At 35.1% G+C, this 22,511-nt stretch overlaps 1 protein-coding gene and 1 non-coding gene across 16 annotated transcripts in view; one reads left to right on the plus strand and one right to left on the minus strand.

Moving 5' to 3' along the window:
- Pex5l (peroxisomal biogenesis factor 5 like) overlaps positions 1-22,511 on the minus strand; it is a 249,369-nt gene that overhangs the window by 97,061 nt on the left and 129,797 nt on the right. For 6 of the 15 annotated variants that reach the window (XM_070025855.1, XM_070025852.1, XM_070025859.1 and 3 more), the window contains one exon: positions 2,463-2,567. The exons of 5 other annotated variants lie outside the window; for them this stretch is intronic. In XM_070025855.1, the coding sequence (XP_069881956.1) occupies positions 2,463-2,567 (105 nt within the window). Of the gene's footprint in view, positions 1-2,462; positions 2,568-5,060; positions 5,127-22,511 lie in introns of all 15 variants that reach the window. 4 more of the 15 variants (XM_070025849.1, XM_070025850.1, XM_070025846.1 and 1 more) reach the window with 1 other exon arrangement.
- On the plus strand, positions 7,250-7,356 carry LOC138829511 (U6 spliceosomal RNA). The gene has a single exon (XR_011372639.1). It is a non-coding gene; the product is annotated as a U6 spliceosomal RNA (small nuclear RNA).

Consider the following 22,511-nt stretch of genomic DNA (forward strand, 5'->3'; position numbering starts at 1 on the left):
TCATCTGACCAATATTTCTATCTTGTTCACTTCATCCAATCTACTATAGATGGCATCACAAGTATATTTACCTAAATTGTTCCAAAAGTTGTGGAATACACCATATTAATCATATAATTAAAATGCTGGAATAAAGGACTATTTTACAACTACAGTCTATTGAATGAACCATTACTAAATAAGGTAAAGGCAATAAGGTTTATTGTGTATTTTATCCATTAAGATTATCCCAGAAACATTATTGGGAAAATAGTAATTAGCTCCAGATGTTTATGGAGTCCATGCCATGCAGCTGGCATGGACATATCAGTGATGGAGATGAGTTGATGTATTCAGTAGTATGTATATAGTACTATGTCATAGAGGCTTTACAGGAAACACTGAAACAAATGTGTCAGGACACTGGTACATTCACACAGGATAACAGTAAGAATGTGATATGGCACACGGAGTAGATGCTGTGGTTGCCATGGTAAGTACTCACTTTTTCAGATCATTCTGCATCTTTTTGGCTTGTGCACGCCACTGGTGCATAGCAGGGAAGAAGCCAGTTGTGTATAGTAGAAAATGTGTATCAACTCATAAAACCACATTTGAGAAATAATTATGTCACCACTGTCACTTAATTCAGATAAATTATCAACACAAAAGGTGCATTCAATTTTATGAATCAGTTCTGTTTGGTGATTCATAAACTGGCCAGTATACACCAAGTTTATGAGGCATCAAAAAAAGCATCACATAATCTTCATGCAGTGAAATTATAGCTAATATTGCATACACAGTTAATGCAACAATAGACAGGGATTAAAGAAGGAACTTGGTATACACAAATGTTCTGAATATAAGAGTATAGTAAAAATTAATTTCTTTCCTAAAAAATAAAAAAACAGACATTTTGCATTAGATTTTACATCTAAGTTTAGGTTATGCTGGTAATTCTGAATGTTTAGAAAGGATTATTTAAAAGTACAAAGTAATGCATGGTCTCATCCAATACTTATTGGAAGAATTGGAGCCTGTAGAGTCCTGATAGATGTAGCAGTTATGCCAACATCAGTGGATAAGAAGAGTATGGCTCTGGTGTCAACCAAGAACTTTACCTGAGGGGCTGGAGAAGGAATATTTTGGACATAGAATCCACAAAGATCTGCCTCTGATAGGAAGGAGATAAATGTAAAACTGTACATACTGTATTGTACAAATTAAAGAATTCAGAACCTAATAAATATGGAGTAAACTTTTTTGCAATTACTATTATATGTCCCTAGGAAAAGGCAGCTCCTCATTATGGTTAAAAAAAAAATACCTTCCATAAAATGTATCCCAAAGTCCAGGGAATCTTTAATATATCTTTTAAAAATTATTCTATTTTGAGGTTATATGTTATCATTTTTGTTACTTACAAAGTACTTAGACTAAAGCAAAACCACACATGTTGGCAGCAGCTGTAGATGAGATCTGCTGATAGGCTAAAAATAGTTGCCATAATTTAGCTTCTGATATAAATGTGTTTCATGAGGACTGTAAGTGGACACTTTTCTCATTCCAGACATGTGCATATAATCGGAACTGAATCACTGCGTTTACTATTGCATTATGAAAATAAAATGAAATGTTTAAAATAACAATCTAATCTAAATTATAAGATAAATGCAAGTAAAATATTTTTCATTTAAGAATTTAAATTTCACTGAGTGGTGATGAGTTGATTATACATATTTATGTAGATCTTACAGGGTGTTTCAAGAGTCCCCGAAGACATACAGGACCTACAGTCTCACAGTGTCTTCGCATAACAATGCAAACTTTTCTATACTTGTTAGAATAAATGCTGAAAAGGGCCCTCCTGCTTTTAATAGACTTGGTGTTTATGTTGTCAATGTCATGAAGCATGAGAAGACTCACAAATGTCATTTTCTGCTTGGGGACTCAGGGACTTCTGGCTCATTCCTGTAAATTAGTTACCCACATAAATATGTATAGACAAATATGTAGTATGCATAGTCACAACAAAAATATATTTAACATACAAGAAAATTTAGTCAACTGGTAAACTGACATATGTATACAATATAACTGTATTTGTTCATAGGAATTTGGTTTTTTTGATTGTTATTCAAATGTGCCATTAACTTATTTCTTTCCCAAAGTTAACAAGACTCCTTTTAAAGAAGCAATATGTTTTACTTGCACGTACGTTTTCTTTCTTTTTTTTTTTTTTAAAGCCAGAGCTGTGTAATGAAAATTAATATCCATAAATAAATAACTAAATATATTTTCTTGTTTTTCTTTGTTAGCAATTTTGGTTTTCATTTATATTTGTGCAGTTGCTTCATGGAAACTGTCTTGAAAAAAAAATTGGCTCAGGAGTTAATGTTTTTCTCCTCTAGTTAATGATCACATTGTCTGATATATTAACATATGTCAGCTTCCTACAGGAACCCTATGGGTCTGCCCACCTGTGATGTCATAGTAAGGAGGGGCTTTTCTTCAGCAGACTCCTCCCTTGGTATCTCCTTCATCACCATGGCAACAGCCTTATCTGCCGCCCTAGAGCCTTTGCCCTATAACAGTGAAATCAACAATGACTCGTGTCAGGAGAAATCTTGAACTTATGATTTATTACAAGATATTCTAATGTTTAAAGAGCAATCCAACAGAAATGAAGAGGCAGGCTGCTGCAATTGGAATCTTGAGGCTTTGGGCTGAGGAGAAAACACACAAAATCTGAAAAAAGATTGTGAACTTTTAGTTAGCTACTTTTTTCACCTTCACGGCTAACATATTTAATTTTAACATATCTTTTATATGTATATTTAAAGGCAATTAACATGACACAAACATTTTTAAAGTATCGATTTTACCATAATGAGCTGCCTACGATGTTCATTTATGAATATACAATCCCTAGATATTTTGAATGACAGGTCTTTTGGACAGAGTTGGGATCAGGATCTGACTCACACACAAGGCTTCTGCTGGGTGGTCTCTAGAGTCTGTCATTTTTGAAAGAATTGGCAGTAAAATATTTTTAAAAATCTCATAAAATCTTGAAAATTCTTTAATGACTTGACATACCAATAATTCATCCCAGCTTCCTTTGTGGAGGTAGTGTGACCTTGATGAAAAAGATTAATTTTTTCTGTAATTTTCAATGGATTCTTGATGCCAGGAAAGTTTAGTCGAATTTTAGAAATGTCTATTAACTAAAGAACTCTATAAATCCAGAAGTAAAGATGATTCTAATTGAGGCACTGATCCTTCTATATCTCTCTCATTTTTTGCATGTTTTATACAAGCAGAATTTTGAATGATAAAAGGGTATGCTGTGTCATTTGAGTTTACCAGATTATTAGAACTTAAATATGATTTTAAAAAAGAAACAGCTGCCCAGTGGCTCATGCCTGTGACTCTAGCTACTCAGGTGGCTGAGATCTGAGGATCACAGTTCAAAGCCAGCCCAGGCAGGAAAGCAGGAAAGTCTGGAGACTTTTATCTGCAGTTAATCACAAAAAGCCAGAAGTGGTACTGTAACTCAAGTGGTAGAGCACTAGTTTTGAGCACAAAAACTCAGGGACAGTGCGTAGGTCCATAGTTCAAACCACATGACAAGAACAAACACATAAAAACCCCACTCCTTCCCTCAAAAAAACCCACCCCAAAACATTACCTTCCAGCCCAATTAGAAACATTTGATACTATATAAAAATTAAATGATCTTTAAATAACTAATAAAAACTTTTATTTTCCCAGGTCTTTGAGCAGAACCTTCTGGAAGTTTATACTAATAGAACAAAACACTATATGTGTTGTAAATTTATTTAAAGTATAAATACAGCCAGCAGAGATATCATAGGTAAAGGACAAAACTAGACCTATGAGGATGTGTTGCCTGAAAAGGGAATTAAAACCTAGGGGCACTACTAATGCCAGAGCTGAATAAATCTTGCTCATTTCTATGCAATGCAAAAGGCTAAAACTGTATCATCTTGGGTAAGAACTTAGAAAGTAGGTTCACTCTTGGGAACAAAATGGTTTTCTTAAGCATTGAATTCCTAAAATGTAGCCGATAGCTTTTACTTAATGAGAACAAAGAGCAAGTTTTTGTGCTGTTAATAGAGTTTAAAATGTGTAATTTGTTTACATTGCTGGAAGTTTGTCTCTTTTGTGTGTTTTGACTTGAAAACTAGCCCTACTGAATGATAACATGGTATTTCAAGATGCAACAACAAAATACTAGATTTTACTTAGCAGATGTATTGGTAATCATTTTTATATGTGTTCTGAGATTATTAGACCAAAAATCCTTAGAATAACTAACTTCTGGAAGAAGAAAGGGAAATTTAATAGTTCGTTGCCTAACAAGAGTGCATAAGAATTGCAGGTTTCTTCTTTAATGAAGTAATGTGAACTTTCTAAAATAGAGATGTATATGATTCTGAATTCTAGGGAAAGATTTATTATGGCACTATTAAACTGTTTAACATTTTTACAAATATAAAATTATTTGCTTGAAACATATGCTAATAACTTATTACATCTTTATAAGCTTCACTCATTTGCAGACTGAAGATAGTTTATAACAAGTACTTTTGCAGTTTATTTATGTTTTCAAAAGAGCAAAATTATTTGTGAAGAAGTCTTTTCATGCTCCAAGAAGTTTTAGTACTATAATAATAAACAAAGTGGCATGCTTATTTTTAAATTCTTGCTATAGTTAAAAGAAGAAACCTAAGTCATACTACAAAAACTAATAATTCAGACTTTTCTTGGACTAAGAAAAAAGTCAATTGATAAGCATCTCAAAAAATTTCAGATCAAAATTTCAATATATTGTTTATTTGAAATGCTACCAATCAATAAACTACATAGATTATTTTTACATGTGCAACTATAATAGCTAGAATTAGCAACGGACATGCCATCTCACTAAAACAAAAACAGAAACAAAACAGAAATTAGTCCTTTCATGCTGAACTCTAGAACAAAGCAGTGGTCAGCTAGAAAGGATGGATAATTCACATGCGGTGCTTTTTACTTCTTGCAGAAAAACCCACCAAAGCCAGGGTCAGGTCACTTTTTTGAAGACAGTGCCACTTTTTCTTCAAGGTTACACCTACTACCTGAAAAGAGTCATGATACCCATGTTAGTGCCTGCTAGCAATGTTTTACTTTACAGCCTTTTGTCTTTTGAGATAATTCTCAGAGTCCCAATGTTTTACAGTCGTGGTTTAGTCTGAGGACAGAAAGGGAAGGTTTGCCACAATGACATCTCATGGCTCCAGAGACACTGACAAGTTCAGTGAATAAACTCATATATCAAAGCAAGATTTTCCCTCAGCTCCTAGAACTACCTCCACACCTGGTATCATAAAATTAAGTCATGTTATTTCTGACTTCTCCATTTATCTTGTGGGATAATGCTTTCAGAATTCAGAATATGGTATTTTTGCTTATCAGCAGCTCTGCAGGTATAACCATTCAGTTTTCTTTTTCTTTATGGAGGTCAATGGCTTAACATATTCAAATACACAGCTGCGTGCGTGCGTGCACACACACACACACATCATTCGGTCTTCAAACATAGTTTTCTAAATAAAACTTCACCAAAGGGTCAATAACACTGATCACTTCTAATTATGTGAAATAACATGAAGTCACTTAAATGTAAAATATATCCTGAAAATACACTCAAGCATCATGAGTAGTTTATATACTTTTGATTTTATGAACTTAATTTTCTATGACATTCTTATCAAGAACAAGAAAGAGTAGTGAAATTTTAGAAGTTGATTATCACTTTATAACATCATCTAACAATTATTTCATCTCATTTCTTTTTAATCACATGTGAAAAATCATTTTTCTCCACTTTCTAGTGGAATGAAGATATCACTTTCCAGCCAAAAATAGTTATCACCATAAAGAGAAACTTTTTCTTTGCTTGTTGCTTTGCCATGGAAATTTTTTGTGATTTGTTTCTTTTATTACTGATTTCTACATCAATGAAATGTATAAAATGATAATCTAATGACTACTTCTTCAGAATAATCATTCTAACTTGTATTATAGAAATAGAAATAAATGAGACACAAAGAATATGGCAAGTGACTATGTTTCCTCTTACATGTGGGGGGCTAGATTTAACTTACAAACTCATAAGTAAATACATTGGGTAGTATGCAAGTATATACAAATGTATCAACTAAAATATGGTAGAATCAAGAGAGATTTCAAATAGTATAATTCCTTAGAAAGCAAAAATGAAAGTTCAGCAAAATAAAACCAGAAGCAGGTACTAGAAAGAGGTAGGGTGAGGTCAGGGGGAATGTGGTAAACTAATGAAGAGGAGGAGAGGTGGATGAGTAGGGGAGGGATTTGTGAGAATGTTGAAAGGGATACAATGATCAAGATACATTGTATTCATAAATTGCTTTGTTAAATACAAGTACTTATAGATAATAATAAAATATCAAAAACAAAACCAAATGAAAAAAATTCCTCAATTTTGTTCCACTTTGTTTTTTGTGTAATGGAAGATGCATAGTAGAAAATATTGGATGTCACAGGATCCTTTCACTGGATACTGGGCTGTGAGACCTTTTTGAGAATATCTTCAGATAAGCAGATAGTTGCCTTAGTCCTGTTTTGAGAAACTACCATGCTAAAACTTCTGAAGCAATTTTAGTTATTTGACCCATGACAATTCTGTGAGTAGATATAATCTTCTTTAGATAGTTGAGATGTTCAGAGAAGGTGTGATTTGATCAGGGCCTCAAAATCATTCTGTAGCTGAGCCAGCAGGGGACCTAGATCGGCCTCCTTGGCCTGCATGCTTTCTTCCTGCTACACAAGTATTCCCTGTTCCTCTGGTTGAGAAGGTTGGAAAAACTTACTTCATGCCTTCACTAGCTGTCATAAATGTTATACAAATCAAAATTTAAATTTTAGGCTATAGTCACTTGTCAGTATACTCACTCTCCAACTATAAGCATTTTTTGGGTGGTCTATAGGATTTAACCCAGGGTCTCAGGCTGGTAGGCAAGTGCTTTACCACAGAACACTCATTTTTTGAGAAATATATTTGTTTCTCTGTTCTGGAAGAGTCAGTCAGCCATAAATTTCATTCAGAATTTCTTGCAAAATTCTCTAATTTCTTTTATCTTCATGGAAAACTAGCTGAAATATTTCATGTATGGAAACTTGATTCCAGAGTTCTTAGCAGCATTAGAAGCATTCCTATTAAGTGTTCGCTTCAGCAACACATATACTAAAATTGGAACAATACAGAGAAGATTAGCATGGCCCCTGAGCAAGGATGACACGCAAATTTGTGAAGCGATCCATATTTTTAAAATAAACCTGGAACTCAAAAAATTAAATCCTCAAACAACAAATATTCAAAGAAACAACTGCCCAATAAATAAGTGGGCTAAAGACTTAAAGAGAAACTTCTCTGAAGAGGAAAGAAGGATGGCCAATAGACACATGAGGAAATGCTCAACCTTCCTAGCCATAAAAGAAATGCAAATCAAAACAACATTGAGATACTACCTCACTACAGTTAGAAAGGCTAAAATCAAGAACTCTAATAACAACATATGCTGGAGGGGATGTGGACAGAAGGGAACCCTACTGCATTGTTGGTGGGAGTGTAAACTTGTTCAACCACTTTGGAAAGTAGTATGGAGGTTCCTCAAAAGACTCCACATAGAGCTCCCCTATGACCCACTTTTGGGCATTTACCCAAATGTTCACAGACAAGACCACACTAAAGCTACCAGCACGAATATGTTTATTGCAGCATTATTTACTATAGCTAAGATGTGGAACCAACCCATTAGATGAATGGATCAAGAAAATGTGATATATATATATATATATATATATATATACACACACACACACACACAATGGAATTCTATGCCTCCACCAGAAAGAATGACATTGCCCCATTTGTTAGGAAATGGAAAGGCTTGGAAAAAATTATATTAAGTGAAGTAAGCCAGGCCCAAAGAAACATAGGTCCCATAGTTTCCCTTATTTGCAATATCTAGTATATGTATGAGTCAAACAGATAAGGTCAGATAAGTTGATGTTAGGGAAATGAACCTTAAGATATGTATTCAAATGTTTTTTTCTTTCATGCCATTGTTTCTAACATTTATAAGATGATTTCTTTGTTGCTTTGTATGTCCCTCCCCCATGGTATAACCCCTGCTTTCACTGTATTTGATGTCGGTATAATTTGTGGAGGGGAAGGGGAAAAACAAATCGTTTAAATAGGGATACAGGTGGACCCATTGTAACAATGAGATGTATAAGTCCTTATGTCGAAAACGAACTTTATAACTTTGGTGTGTGGGGAGGGAGGATTGTGTGTGGAGGGCGGGGGAGAATGGGAAGGGATGGGAAGGGGAAACAAAGGAGGAGGATACAATGCTTGATTTGTTAGGAAATGGAAAGGCTTGGAAAAAATTATATTAAGTGAAGTAAGCCAAGCCCAAAGAAACATAGGTCCCATGGTCTCCCTTATTTGCAACATCAAGTATATGTCTGAGTCAAGCAGAAAAGCTCAGATAAGGTGATGTTAGGGAAATGAACCCTAAGATATGTATTCAATTTTTTTTTCTTTCATGCGATTGTTTCTAACGCATTTATAAGATAATTTCTTTGTTGCTTTGTATGTCCCTCCCCCACGGTATAACCCCTGCTTTCACTGTATTTGATGTCGGTATAATTTGTGGAGGGGAAGAGGAAAAACAAGTCGTTTAAATAGGGATACAGGTGGACCCATTGCAACAATGAGAAGTACAAGTCATTATGTTGAAAATGAACTTTAGAACTTTGGTGGGGGGGAGCTGGGAGAATTGGGTGGGGGCAGGCGGAGAGGGGGAGGATGGCAAGGGATGGGAAGGGGAAACAAAGGAGGAGGCTACAATGCTTGATAAGAAATGTGCTCATTATCTTGCCCATGTAATTGTAACCCCTCTGTACAGTATTTTCACAATAAAAAAATAAAAATTAAAAAAAATCTGCTGGAATCTGAACTTACTCTCACTTTGTGAATATCATGAGAACTCTGTATTGGAGTGATCTTCAGGATTGGAAAGAACTTTTCAAGTTGGCCTAAGAAGTTGTTTGTATTCATCAGAAATAAAGGAAATTGGTTGGTTTCAAATAATACACAGTAACTATATTTTTCTCAAAATGTTGTATCAAGAAAGCACACTATCACTTCAGATTACTTTGCTTTGTAGTTCCTTGTTTGAGGTAAAATATACGCAAAATGGAATGTCTACATGTGTGTAACTCACAGGCTATAACAGGGTGTTAGCTAATAGAAATTTATTATTATCCTGAAGAGTTCTTCACAACTCTTCAGGCAATAACCTGTTGCCACCATAGAGATCACTGTGGTTCTAAAATACTTTTGTCCCAATTGATTAGTTTTACTTATTCTCAAATTTAATAAAAAGTGGAATGATATTGCATGCAAAAAAGAAATGTACTCATTATCTTGCCCATGTAATTGTAACTCCTCTGTACAGTATTTTCACAGTAAAAAAGAAGCATTCTTATTAAATGTTAACTAAAGACCATATGTCATATTTACAAACATTTTCTTGAGGTCTATACAATATTTCAAATGAGAAATTACACAAACAAGGTTCATTTGTCATTAATTTGCTAGTTACACACTGTGACTTCTAACATGACATTTGTAATTTTAGAGTATTTTTTCTTATTCTTAATCCATTAGTAACATTCTGGAGCTTATCCGAGATATTAAGCAAAAAAATAGAAATATCTTCAGATAGAGGACAAGTAAAAGACCATAATACTATATAATTCTATTATATATGAATTTTAACAGCAGACTTTTTGTTTTGATTACAAAAATAACACATTGTTGCTAAAACTGGAGAAAAGAGAGAAATTGGAGGACAAGAACAACTAATATTTTCTTACATTTTTATAAAAATTATATTTCGTTTTTTACAATATTGGAGATTAAATAGGGTTTTTTGTAGGTTGAATGTTTTAAAGGTTTTAAAGTTATAAGTGTTATTCTTTTAGGTATATTTCCTCATATACATATACATGTAAACAAACTCCTCTGTAACTTCAGCAACATTGTTGGAAATGTTACTTAGTTCTGTATATGCTAAAATCATATGCATGTCAGAAATGCTACATTTTGGCTTAAGCACCTACAGGAAACTGGCCACACAAACTAACTTCTGATGGCTGTTCTTTCCTCTATCTCATGTTCAGAGGTAGGTAAATGTCATGGTCTCTTCAAAATCCCAACATGGGAAAAGGTCAAATCAATGTTTCTCAAAAGCCCTTGAGCACGGATGATCCCTGTCAGTTCTTTGAGTCCTTTCCCAACTAAGTGTGCTCTCACAAAGATTAAGGTTGGAGCTAGTCTGGTTTATCTCACTCATACCCCCATCCCCAACAGTGTTGTATGTATTTTTAAAGTCATAGAAATAGAATTTAAATCTAGGCACACTGGTTCTTCTAATTCTAAACATCTTGTTTAAAGCTCAGATGCAGTTGTAATTAATTGGGAAGCAAGGACAGATTTCTCTTTTAATCAGATTCATACATGGGATTCACAAGTCCTAATGATTCTCCACTGGTTCACGGGTTCCCTGGGAATAATGTGATTTCTGATTGTCTAATGAGTAGTCAGGTTAGAACAAATAAGTTAGTGCTTCTCTATTTTAAACAGAGAAAGTTTAAGAGAGGGATTACCATTAACCATATATTTCTCCCTCACTATCTTTTAACCTATTCAGATTTTTTTTCCGGACCCAGGTGTATACTTCTCTAAGCCATTGTCTTTCCAAGGGAATCTCCTGAGATGAATAAGGAGTGACTCTAATTATGCTCTATTATGTACCTCCTGTGCTTTCTGTCTGGCTATGTGCTAATGGGCTCTTTTTGTTTTATCCTTCTAGAATGTGGATGGGTGATAGTAGGCATCAGGTAGGAGAGAGTAATGGGTAAGTCTCTGTGGTCTCTGGCTGCAAATCTATATCCATGAGAGTTGCTGGGATTCCAAGCCTGCCCTGCACATATTTACTTTCCTGAATGATTCCTACAGAACAAGAAGGCCCTAGGTACTTCTGCCTTCATAGACCCATTCCACTATAAATAAATTTTAAATAATCATTTATTTATAATTGCCTCAGAATAAAGACAAACCCTATCCAGATTGTATTTGTTATTCCATATTCCGCTATTATGGAATAGTCCTTTCAGGGGCTGATGTACTACAATGAAAACACTTAAAAATTTCTGTGGGTTCTATATCCTATGTCCACAATGCCTAATGGATGAATTGGCCCTTTGTTTGGCGCTGTGTTTAATGGAATCAGTATGGCATCCTAGCTTGGGATGCTGTGTAGCTTCCTCAAGTAATCTAATCCAGAGGCCATTTATCTCCCAGCCTTTCCCACACTTAGGCCCTATACTGTGGTTCCACTATTCCCACCCCTGTTTTTGTTAGTGAATCAGGAATTCTTTAGTGCCAGTACTCACAAGTTTCACTGGGAGTACACGTTGTAGCTTTCATCTTGAAGTCCTTAAAACATGTTCTCTATAAACTAGACCATTTGGGATTGAGGCAGAAAGCACTAGCAAATAATATTGATTATGGTTTACTGTCTCAGTACTTTAGTACTTTATTATTTCCTGCCACAGAGTCATTTTTGACCAGCCAGGAATGTATCTGAGAAAGTTCCATTAAATCTGTGTCTCCTCTTTTATTAAAAAAAAAGTTATCTTGATGGGGGATGGGCAGGTGGGACCAATGATAGGGGACTGGGCTGGAGAAGAGGATAAAGGAGATTGAATATTGTCAAAATAGATTATTTGCAACTATGAAAATATGAGAAAATGAGCTGGAAAAGTCATGTTTTTGAAAAGGAGAGGAATAGGAAATCTTTTGAGAGGGGTTGAGTTTAATTGGGATACAGTGTAAATGTGTGGGGATGTAATAATGAAATGCCCTCTGTATAAAAAATATAAGCTAACTCATTATCTTGCCCATGTAATTGTAACTCCTCTGTACAGTATTTTCACAAAAAAGAATCTGTTTTAGAGGCCTCTAAAGAATCTTAGGAGACAACAACTTCACTAGCCATACAACGGACAAGGGTTTCATATCTAAAATATACCTAGAACTCAAAAAATTAAATCCCCAAACAACAAATCCTCAAAGAAACACCTGCCCAATAAATAAGTGGGCTAAAGACTTAAAGAGAAACTTCTCTGAAGAGGAAAGAAGGATGGCCAATAGACACATGAAGAAATGCTCAACCTCTCTAGCCATAAAAGAAATGCAAATCAAAACAACATTAAGATACCACGTCACCCCAGTTAGAACGGCAAAAATCAAGAACTCTAACAACAACAGATGCTGGAGGGGATGTGGACAGAAGGGAACCTTACTGTATTGTTGGTGGGAGTGTAAACTTGTTCAACCACTTTGGAAAGTAGTATGGAGGTTCCTCAAAAGACTCCACATAGAGCTCCCCTATGACCCAGCAATCCCACTTTTGGGCATTTACCCAAATGTTCACAGACAAGACCACACTAAAGCTACCAGCACGACTATGTTTATTGCAGCATTATTTACTATAGCTAAGATATGGAACCAACCCATTAGATGAATGGATCAAGAAAATGTGGTATATATACACAATGGAATTCTATGCCTCCACCAGAAAGAATGGCATTGCCCCATTTGTTAAGAAATGGAAAGACTTGGAAAAAATTATATTAAGTGAAGTAAGCCAGGCCCAAAGAAACATAGGTCCCATGGTTTCCCTTATTTGTAACATCTAGTATATGTCTGAGTCAAGCAGAAACGGTCAGATAAGTTGATGTTAAGCGAAATGAACCCCAAGATAAGGACTCAAATGTTTTTTCTTTCTTGCTATTGTTTCTAACATATTTATAAAATATTTCTTTGTTGCTTTTTATGTCCCTCCCCCACGGTATAACCCCTATTTTCACTGTATTTGATGTTGGTATAATTTGTGGCAGGGAAGGGAAAAAACAAATTGTTTAAATAGGGACACAGGTGGACCCACTGCAACAATGAGATGTGCAAGATGTTATGTCAAAAAACGAACTTTCCAACTTTGGCACGGGGTGGGGGAAGGGGGGGGTGGGAAGCGATGGTAAGGGGAAACAACGAAGGAGGCAGCAATGCTTGATAAGAAATGTACTCATTACCTTGCCCATGTAATTGTAACCCCTCTGTATGGTATTTTCACAAATAAAAAGAAATAAAATTTACAAAAAGAAATATAAGCTAATATAAAATTGGATGTATAACCTTCAAATAAAATGAATGAATAAAAATATTCACCTTTATAAATACCAGGGTCATTAATTGGTTACAAAGCATTCTTTGTCATTCTTTTTTTTCCTGGTTACAGTTACTCACTTGAATAGAACCACTCAATATCCCAAAGAACTTGAGCTCTACCCTAAGATCTTATAATCATTCTTTATTTTGCAAAATGTTTCTAACTCTCACTGGTGAAACTAACTTCTGCGAGCAAATATTGTAATATTTTAAGAATCATTTTTGCACTACTTGGAACAGATCTCTCTGGGGACACAATAGATAAATAAGTATAGATAAATATGTATAGGGCATTTTTGAAATTAAGATATTAATATTATATGATAGAAGGTGATTCTGAATTTGATAAAATGTTTACCAAAGAAATCAAGTATGTAAATAGAAATTTCTTAACCTTTATATTGCCAGGTAAAGTTGCTTAAAAATATATTCTGACAGGTGAATCAAACTTAATTGTATGTGTGCCAGGGGCTTGAATTGAGGGCTTCACATTCACTTGGCTTTTTTGCTTAAGGCTCAAATTCTACCATGTGAGCAACATCTCCATTTCTGGCTTTTTGCTGGTTATTAAGAGATAAGCATCTCATAGAATTTTCTTCATGGGCTGGTTTTGATCCTGATATCTCAGCTTCCTGGCAAGTACTGACTGCATGTATGAGCCACTTCATAAAACACTTTAATCAACAAGGTCCATTTGTTTATGATTTATCATTTGTTGTTTTGAGGTTAAACACTGCCCCAAATTTCCCCTCATGATATCAGCAGGCTTATTTACCCTGCTTTTCTAGCAGGTATCCTACACAAGGTCCTAGAATGTGGAGGGTGGTAGTAAGGAACTCAAAGAAATCATTTGCAAAAAATCAATACCTTTATTATTTCTATATCTTCTATATTTTCTAGAATTGGAAGCATTGTAAAGTAAATATGAAGACTAAGATTCTTTTTTTAAATGAGTTTTTTTATTGTGAAAATACTATACAAAGGAGTTACAGTTACATGAGCAAGGTAATGAGTACATTTCTTACCCAGCACTGTTGCCTCCTCTTTGTTTTTCCCCTACCATCCCTTCTTTCCAATCTCCCACCCCGCCCCCCCGTCTAAATTATAAAGTTCATTTTTTGACATAGCATCTTGTACATCTCATTATTGCAATGGGTCCACCTGTATACCTATTTAAACAATTTGATTTTTCCCTTCCCCTCCCCAAATCATACCAACATCAAATACCGTGAAAACAGGGATTCTACTGTGGGGGAGGGACATACAAAGCAACAAAGAAATATCTTGTTAGAAACAATCGCATGAAAGAAAAAATCCTTTGAATACATAACTTGGGGTTCATTTTACTTAACATCACCTTATCTGACCTTTTCTGCTTGTCTCAGACATATACTAGTTATTGCAAATAAGGGAAACCATGGGACCTATGTTTCTTTGGGCCTGACTTACTTCACTTAATATAATTTTTTCCAAGTCTTTCCATTTCCTAACAAATGGAGCAATGTCATTCTTTCTGGTGGAGGCATAGAATTCTATTGTGTATATTTACATTTTCTTGATCCATTCATCTAATGGGTTGGTTCCATATCTTAGCTATAGTAAATAATGCTGCAATAAACATAGTCGTGCTGGTAGCTTTAGTGTGGTCTTGTTTGCCTAAAAGTGGGATTGCTGGGTCACAGGGGAGCACTATGTGGAATCTTTTGAGGAATCTCCATACTACTTTTGAAAGTGGTTGAACAAGTTTACACTCCCACAAACAATGCAGTAGGGTTCCCTTCTGTCCACATCCCCTTCAGCATTTGTTGTTATTAGAGTTCTTGATTATAGCCATTCTTAACTGGGGTGAGGTGGAATCTCAATGTTGTTTTGATTTTCACTTCTTTTATGGCTAGGGAGGTTGAAGACTAAGATTCTTATAGGTAAATATATGCTTGAGATCATGAAAAAGTTCCTTTGCATAAACAGGACTACCTCTTGAGCTCTACTTACCAGTGATTGGATACATTCCCTTAACTTCTTGCCTTTAGTAAGTGGAATATACATCCAAATCAAAGACAAGGGGATAATTCTACCTGCCTATGAAATTAGAGGCCTTTGCCCAAAGAAATATAGGTCCCATGGTTTCCCTTAATTGTAATAAGTAGTATATGTCTAGGACAAGTAGAAAAGGTCAAAAACTATGTACATATGACCATATAAGATGATGTTAAGCTAAATGAACCCCAAGATAGGGACACAAGTGTTTTTTTTCTTGCTATTATTTTTAATGTATTTATAATGTACTATGTGATTTTTTGTTTCTTTGGTATGTTCCTCCCCCATGTTTTCACTGTATTTGATTCCTGTGCCCTGCATCTGGTATATACATTTTTTCTATTTTGGGGAGGGGAAGGGAAAAAAACCCCAAAATGCTTAACTAGGGATACAGGTTGACCCACTGCTGTAATAATGAGATGTACAAGACACTATGTTGAAAACGACCTTTACAACTTCAGGAGTGTGGGAGGGGACGGGGTGGGGGTCGGAGCAGTTGGGGAAGTGGGAGGGAAGGCATGATGTGGGTAAAACAAAGGAGGGGGGGTAACAATGCTGGATAGGAAATGTACTCTGGGAAGGTGGCTCAGTGATAGAGTGGTTGCCTTGAATGCATGAGGCCCTGGGTTCGATTCCTCAGCACCACATAAGCAGAAAAAGCTGGAAATGGTGCTATGGCTCAAGTGGTAGAGCACTAGCCTTGAGCTGAAGAGCTGAGGGGCAGTGCCCAGGCCCAGAGTTCAGGCCCCACGACCAACAAAAAAAAAAAAAAAAAAAAAGGAAATGTACTCATTACCTTATGTAACTGTAACCACTCCGTACAGTACCTTTACAATAACAAATATTAAAAAAAAACACATTAGAGGCCTTTGAATGTTTAAGGCCATTATTTTGGAGCAAAGAGATTGAATTCTCTCCTTTTTAAAATAAATGACAGACCATATAAACATACTGTTACCAAATTATTGAATCTGAGTTAGCTAATTTACCCAGATGTTATAAGGTAGAATTACACTACAATGTTTTCACTGTAGAGGAGAACAATTAACTGTTGAATAGGAATTTACTTCCTTTATGAATATTTCAGGCAAATTCTGTTTCTAATTGATGAACCAGAATAGCGACATTGAAGCCTGCCTATTCAGTGGCCTTTGCTGTGACTTTCCTCATTTTCTGCCAGGTACCAATACTTTTTTTTTTAATGATTCATTACATAGTTACCCAATACCTTGGTTTTGTGATATAACTTAGGAAAAGGAAATTACAGAAATGAGGCCAAACTTACAAGTTATGCTCCTGTGTTTGACTTTCCTGAAACAGTTCCAAGAGATTAACTGAGACTTTCAGGATTCCTACCCTAAAATTCTGTGTCTGACTCTGGTGTATCTTGATATTTCCCTAGTAATCACTGGTATGTATGGCTTGACTCTTCTTAATGGCTCTGGGTTACTTTAAAGCCGATGAATGTTGTCTTTCCTCCTATGAAGAATTGGTGAAAGTATGGAGAGACCTCCGTGCTGTGAGCCACAGTTAGTATGCAAGCAAAGGAGTCAGGATCATTATACCTAACAGAGCCTGTTTGACCTCCAAGGGTCAGTAGAGGAAAAGAAAGGACAAAAGGAGAAGAAGGTCATATGGCTTATTGGTACCCTCACTGGGCTGGAGTCAAGGCAGAAGTTTCTATCTCAGTTCTGCCTGCAGACTGCCAGCACTCTAATAAAGCCTGTAAGATTCGAGCTTTTAAAATGTGGCTTCTCTGATAATTTACTTTACAACAATATCATTTAAGATTGTTCAAGAAGTTTTTCTCAACTTTCTACAAATTGATTCCTACATAACCCTTACATTTTCTTCACTCTAGAACTCAGGTATATATCAGAAGAGATTAACATTTAAAACAGGTTTGGATTGAACTCAGTTTAAACTGCTAAATAATTCACTGTGTCTTTCAGGTCCCAAGAAAAAAGCAGTTGGTTAACTGATACTGATATTTTATTACATAAGTTGAAACTGATATTTATTCTAGATATATATGTACACATGAAAGAAAACATTCATTCTAGTTTAAAATTCTAGTTGTTCCCTTACTAACATATACTATTTTTAATTAAACTTTTAAGAGTCTCAGAAGTGAGAAGAGGTCTTAGGTTCTCTACTTTATTCCTATAAATACTGAACTAAATAATACTCAAAACATTTTTAGCCTAACTAAATTTATCTGCAGCAAAACTTAATCTTCATTCCAGCTTCTCTCCATGTCTAATAACAATACCACACTATTTCCTTCTAACCATTTATAACCTGTTCAGGTATAATAAGACAAAAAATGCTAAGTGACCATTATTATCAGTTCTTTTCTCTGGACAATCTCCTATTTTGAAGAAAAATACAAGCAAGCCAGCTCAATTGAAGAACTGAGAAATTTCCTGTTATGTTTCACATACAGTCAATGTATATTGCCCCATCTTTGACAACCACATCTGGGAGAATCAGTAATGATGCTGAAGCTTACGACAGCTTCATTCTTCCAAGAAAATAGTATGTTTAGCATATTGTATTTAATAATGTAGAAAGTTGCATTAATGTGTGTTAGTGCAACTTGGCATTAAAACTGTTGCCATTTTTTTAGTCATTCTTGAGGTGATAAAAATTCAATTAATTAGAATACCCCAATATCCTTGAATGTTCTCATTATATGAAACTTTATAGCTTTTCACTAGCCATAAAAAACAAAAGTTTCTTTTAATTTCAAATATATATATGTATACAAGCAGACTGATATATATAATATATGCAGCCTGAATACATATAATATATATAATTATGTATACATAAAACATATAAAATATGTATACTAAGCCTAAAACCAGCTTATATATGTGCTTTTAGGCCCAAAATATGATCATCAAAGTCACTGAAGGCTCAGTTATTCTAAAAGCCTTCTCTCTGTTTCCCCTGAGGCCATGATGTTACTTTAAGTATAACTTAAGTGTTTTATAGCTATTCAAAAGCATAAAAAAGCTCCATTTTCTGGCCTTGATTTCATTAAGTGTCTTTCACAACCTTATTGCAAATTATTTAAGAAAATTTTTTAATTTTATTAAAATTTCTACCTACATTGTTTCAAAACTTTTTATATTAGTCATCAAGATTTAGAAGTTGTTTTTTTTTCTGCCTGACTTTTCCAAGAGCTTAAAAACAATTTGCTCAATAGTCTTAGATTTTGAACTCTTCTTTGAAAAGTGAAAATGAAATTGGCACTTTTTCCTCACTGGAAAACAAAACCACACACCTTACTTTGAGACAATTTACTTAGAAATAGAAATGTAAGTCTTGGATTTGAATATTTTAATATGGTTGTGGTTTCAGTTACAACAATAAAACCAAAATTACATCACAGTAAACAAAGAAAGTGTCAGCGTGGGGAAGAATTAAAATAGAATTTAAATAGATACAGAATTAATTGTCTAGGTACCTCTCTTTTGAGACTATAGAGTTTTAGTTGTTTCTTGTTTCAGTTTCAGTTTGTTGTGTGATGGCATATTTCCTATTAAGTCATGGAATCTTGAAGGAAAGGGGTTGAGGTCTGCAGGATCCTCTTTCATCCATTCCTCTTTTATAGCTCCCCACTTGACTGCTCTGAGCTATCAGGATGTTTTTTAATCTTTGCAGAGGCTATCTATTTTCTTCTCTTGGAATTCTTTTATCCTCTTAGTTACCTTTCCTCTTACTTCCTCCTCCTCCTGCCACCCCCAGATTCAGCTCATCAGCCACTCTTTATTTCTAGATTGTGAGTTTCTTGAGGTTTTTCTTTTTTGTTGGATTTCATTATACTTTTTTAAAATGAAGACCTGTTGAATGGATGATTGAATGAAATCATAGAAAGATGGTTAGACCATATGCAGTTCTGTATTCTAAAGACGTCTTAAGGTTTAAGCCAATCCTGTGTTAAAGAAGGATAAGACTATTTGCTTCCCATTCCCTTATACCCCCATCCTAGGTTTGGGATGGTAATGGCCACTGGCTAAGAATTTAGTAGCCTTTTCCAGTTACTAAGAAAAAGCTGTTAAGAGGTTATAATAGCACATGGGCTCTTTTTATATTTCCTTCAAGTCCCTTGTAAAGACAATGGAAATTACATTTACTTTGGATTAAAATATACTTAGCAATATGGAAGAGAAAGAATTTAGCAGTAGGGAAGAGGAAAGTATAGAGACTGGCTAAAAAAGACTACAAAATCAAAACATTTACTTTTATAGCAATTTAGTTCTCTGTTCCATTGTTTTTACCTGACTCCTATGATCTCTTCAAGCCCTCAGTAATTTCCTCTGAAAATACAAGTGTATATTGTAAGATGTACGATGCATTCTTTGCGTTTTTTATTTTTCTTTTTTTGGTAGGTCATGGGCGCTGTCCCTCAGCTCTTCAGCTCAAGGCAAGCACTCTACCACTTGAGCCAGAGTGCCACTTCTGGTTTTCTGGTGGTTTATTTGAGATAGGAGTCTCATGGACTTTCTTGCCCGGGCTGGCTTTGAACCATGATCCGCAGATCTCAGCCTCCTGAATAGCTAGGATTACAGGTGTGAGCCACTGGTGCCCGGCTTGAGGCAATCTTTTAGCTTGTAACTGAGGGAGGGTGCCAAGTTCCAAGTTCAGACTGTCAAGGTGTGGAGAAAGAAGGGAAGACAGAGCAGAGACATATTTTGTTGTTGTTGTTTTGCTCAGTGCCATACATGGAGAGTTCTGAAAAGTGCCTAAGCACTAAAAGCACTAAGTAGCTATTTTAGCACTCAAATATTTGTTGAATGAAGTCTACAAACAAGCCTATAAAGCAGAAGAGGAGCTCAGAGTCAGAGAGGATAGTATCTCTAGAATTTACAAAAATTTTCTGAAGTACTACTGGGATGGGATGTTGAATTTCACAGTTCAGGAGAACTGCTAGTCAGTCTTGAGTTTTAGAGAGAACCAGCTGATATAGAGGTTAGATAAAATACAGGGAGGAGAAACTATAACTTTAATAATAAAGGAAGTGTCTTAAGGAAGGTCCAGGACATTTATCTTCAGTAATATTGAGACCAACACAAATTAACTTAGTGATGAGAGATGTGCAGAAAAGTCAACCAAGTTTTGAAGATTATTGGAAAAAAGTTGAAAATTGCTACTATGTTTTATGTGAAAATACAGTGATTATAAGTTCTGCAAAGTTGAGAGCATTTTCTGATTTCTCTGAGTTCAACCATTTCCTGAACAATAGGATGGGGAAGGCACAGGACAATGTTTATAAAGGCATCACAAGAGAAGATGGCTAGTATAAGGTGCCTTCTCTAATTTGCAGCCTCCAAGAATAAAAATATTTGATGTATAAACAATAAACATAAAAAGTTCTTCTTCGAAGGAAATTACTCAGAGCTTTACACTTATTTGAAAAATGTTATTGTCCAAAGACGAGATCAGCATTAGATTATCTAGCTAAATGAGATAAACTACCAAATGGCATTAATCATGTTACAAATAACTCTCTAAACATATGTTTAGAGTAGTTATGATCATGTTGTAATTTCACAAAACAAGTGAAGGCCAAAGAGAAAAAGTTGCCCAAAGTCAGGCACTTAGCAATAGTGTTGGTAGTAGGAGTAGTAATACAGTTGTCCCTCAGTGTCTAGGCGGATTGGCTCCAAGACCTCACTTGGATACCAAAACCTGAAGATGTTCAAGTCTTTTATATAAAACGATGCTATATTTGAACAGACCTATGTATATCTTCCCATATACTTTCAATCATCTCTTCATTGCTTATCATACCTAAAATGATATAAAATGTTGTTACATTGTATATAGGACAAAATTCTTATAGAATGAAAATGTTTGAGATTTTTTTTTCTGAGTTCTACAGTGCTCTGAGTTCTACAGAGTATCTCTAGGATACTCTGTATTTTAGGCTAGTGTGAATTTCATACTAGACTTGGTCTCAGTCAATCTAGTAGCTTCACATCTGTGAATCCTAGATTACTTTTTGTGTACACTTGTCATATGCCAAAAGGAAAAGATCAAGGAAGTTACAGTACACTCTGCCCAGCCTTTGACATTGGGAGATTAAACAGACTCCTTGAAACATTTCGCATTTCCTTTAATACTGCTGAAGTTAGGGAACAGTGGTGGGATGTGAAGATGGATTTAACTCTGAAGTTGAAGATCTTTCCACTAGTACAACAAGTTGTCACTTTCTACATACTTGATAAATATTGTAAAATATTTATCTACACTATTCAAATCAATTATTTAAATATAAATATTATTTACACATACATATTTAAAATTGAATATTTAATTAAGATAATATGATAGGTAGCAGTAATATCAATCAATATAAGCAATACTTAAATATAAATAAGGACTCAGATTGTAGGTGTTGCAGGGTCAGCAAGACAGGATGTTTATTTACACTCAAGAATGGATCTGGATGGGCCTTGAGTAGCTCATTTTCAGCATGTGCATGCATCACATTTGGTGAAGGGAAGGTAAATTTAGCAGATGCTTTTACTCAACCCTTTTACCTTTGAAATGGAAAACAAAACAAAACAAATCCTGGAAAGCAAATAACTTCTTTAAAATAGTTAAGTGTGAGAAACTGCAAGATACACTTGACAAACTGTCCAGTGGACAAAGAAAGAATAGGAAACTGTCTCTCCCAATTCCCAGCTCCTGTTTTATTTCCTGGAGATGGAAGAGAAGCTAGGAAAGAGGAACTCTCATGACTGGCATTTGGGCAGGATCTCCAGGGTGTCTGCTGTAGGTTCCCTAGGTCTGTAGGTCAGAATAGTGCCCTCTGCTACAGATCGCTTTCTCCCAATCCTTTCAGTTTTAAAGGGAAATTAACTAACTTGCCTTCCCCCTCTTCTTTCTCAAAAATCTTTGTGATTTAGTGATATTTGGTATAATTTTTATAAATAATTTAGGTAAGCAGCCATCCCTTAGCTTTAAGCGGGGATATGACACATTTTTTTTCTGATGCAAAATTTAAATCAGAAACATCACAACAAAAGTAGGAAAGAGAATGTGAATTAAGGGAATTTAGAGAGCT

This window comes from Dipodomys merriami, unplaced genomic scaffold, assembly GCF_024711535.1.
Source record: "Dipodomys merriami isolate MVZ:Mamm:240054 unplaced genomic scaffold, mDipMer1.0.p SCAF_173, whole genome shotgun sequence".
NCBI lineage: Eukaryota > Metazoa > Chordata > Mammalia > Rodentia > Heteromyidae > Dipodomys > Dipodomys merriami.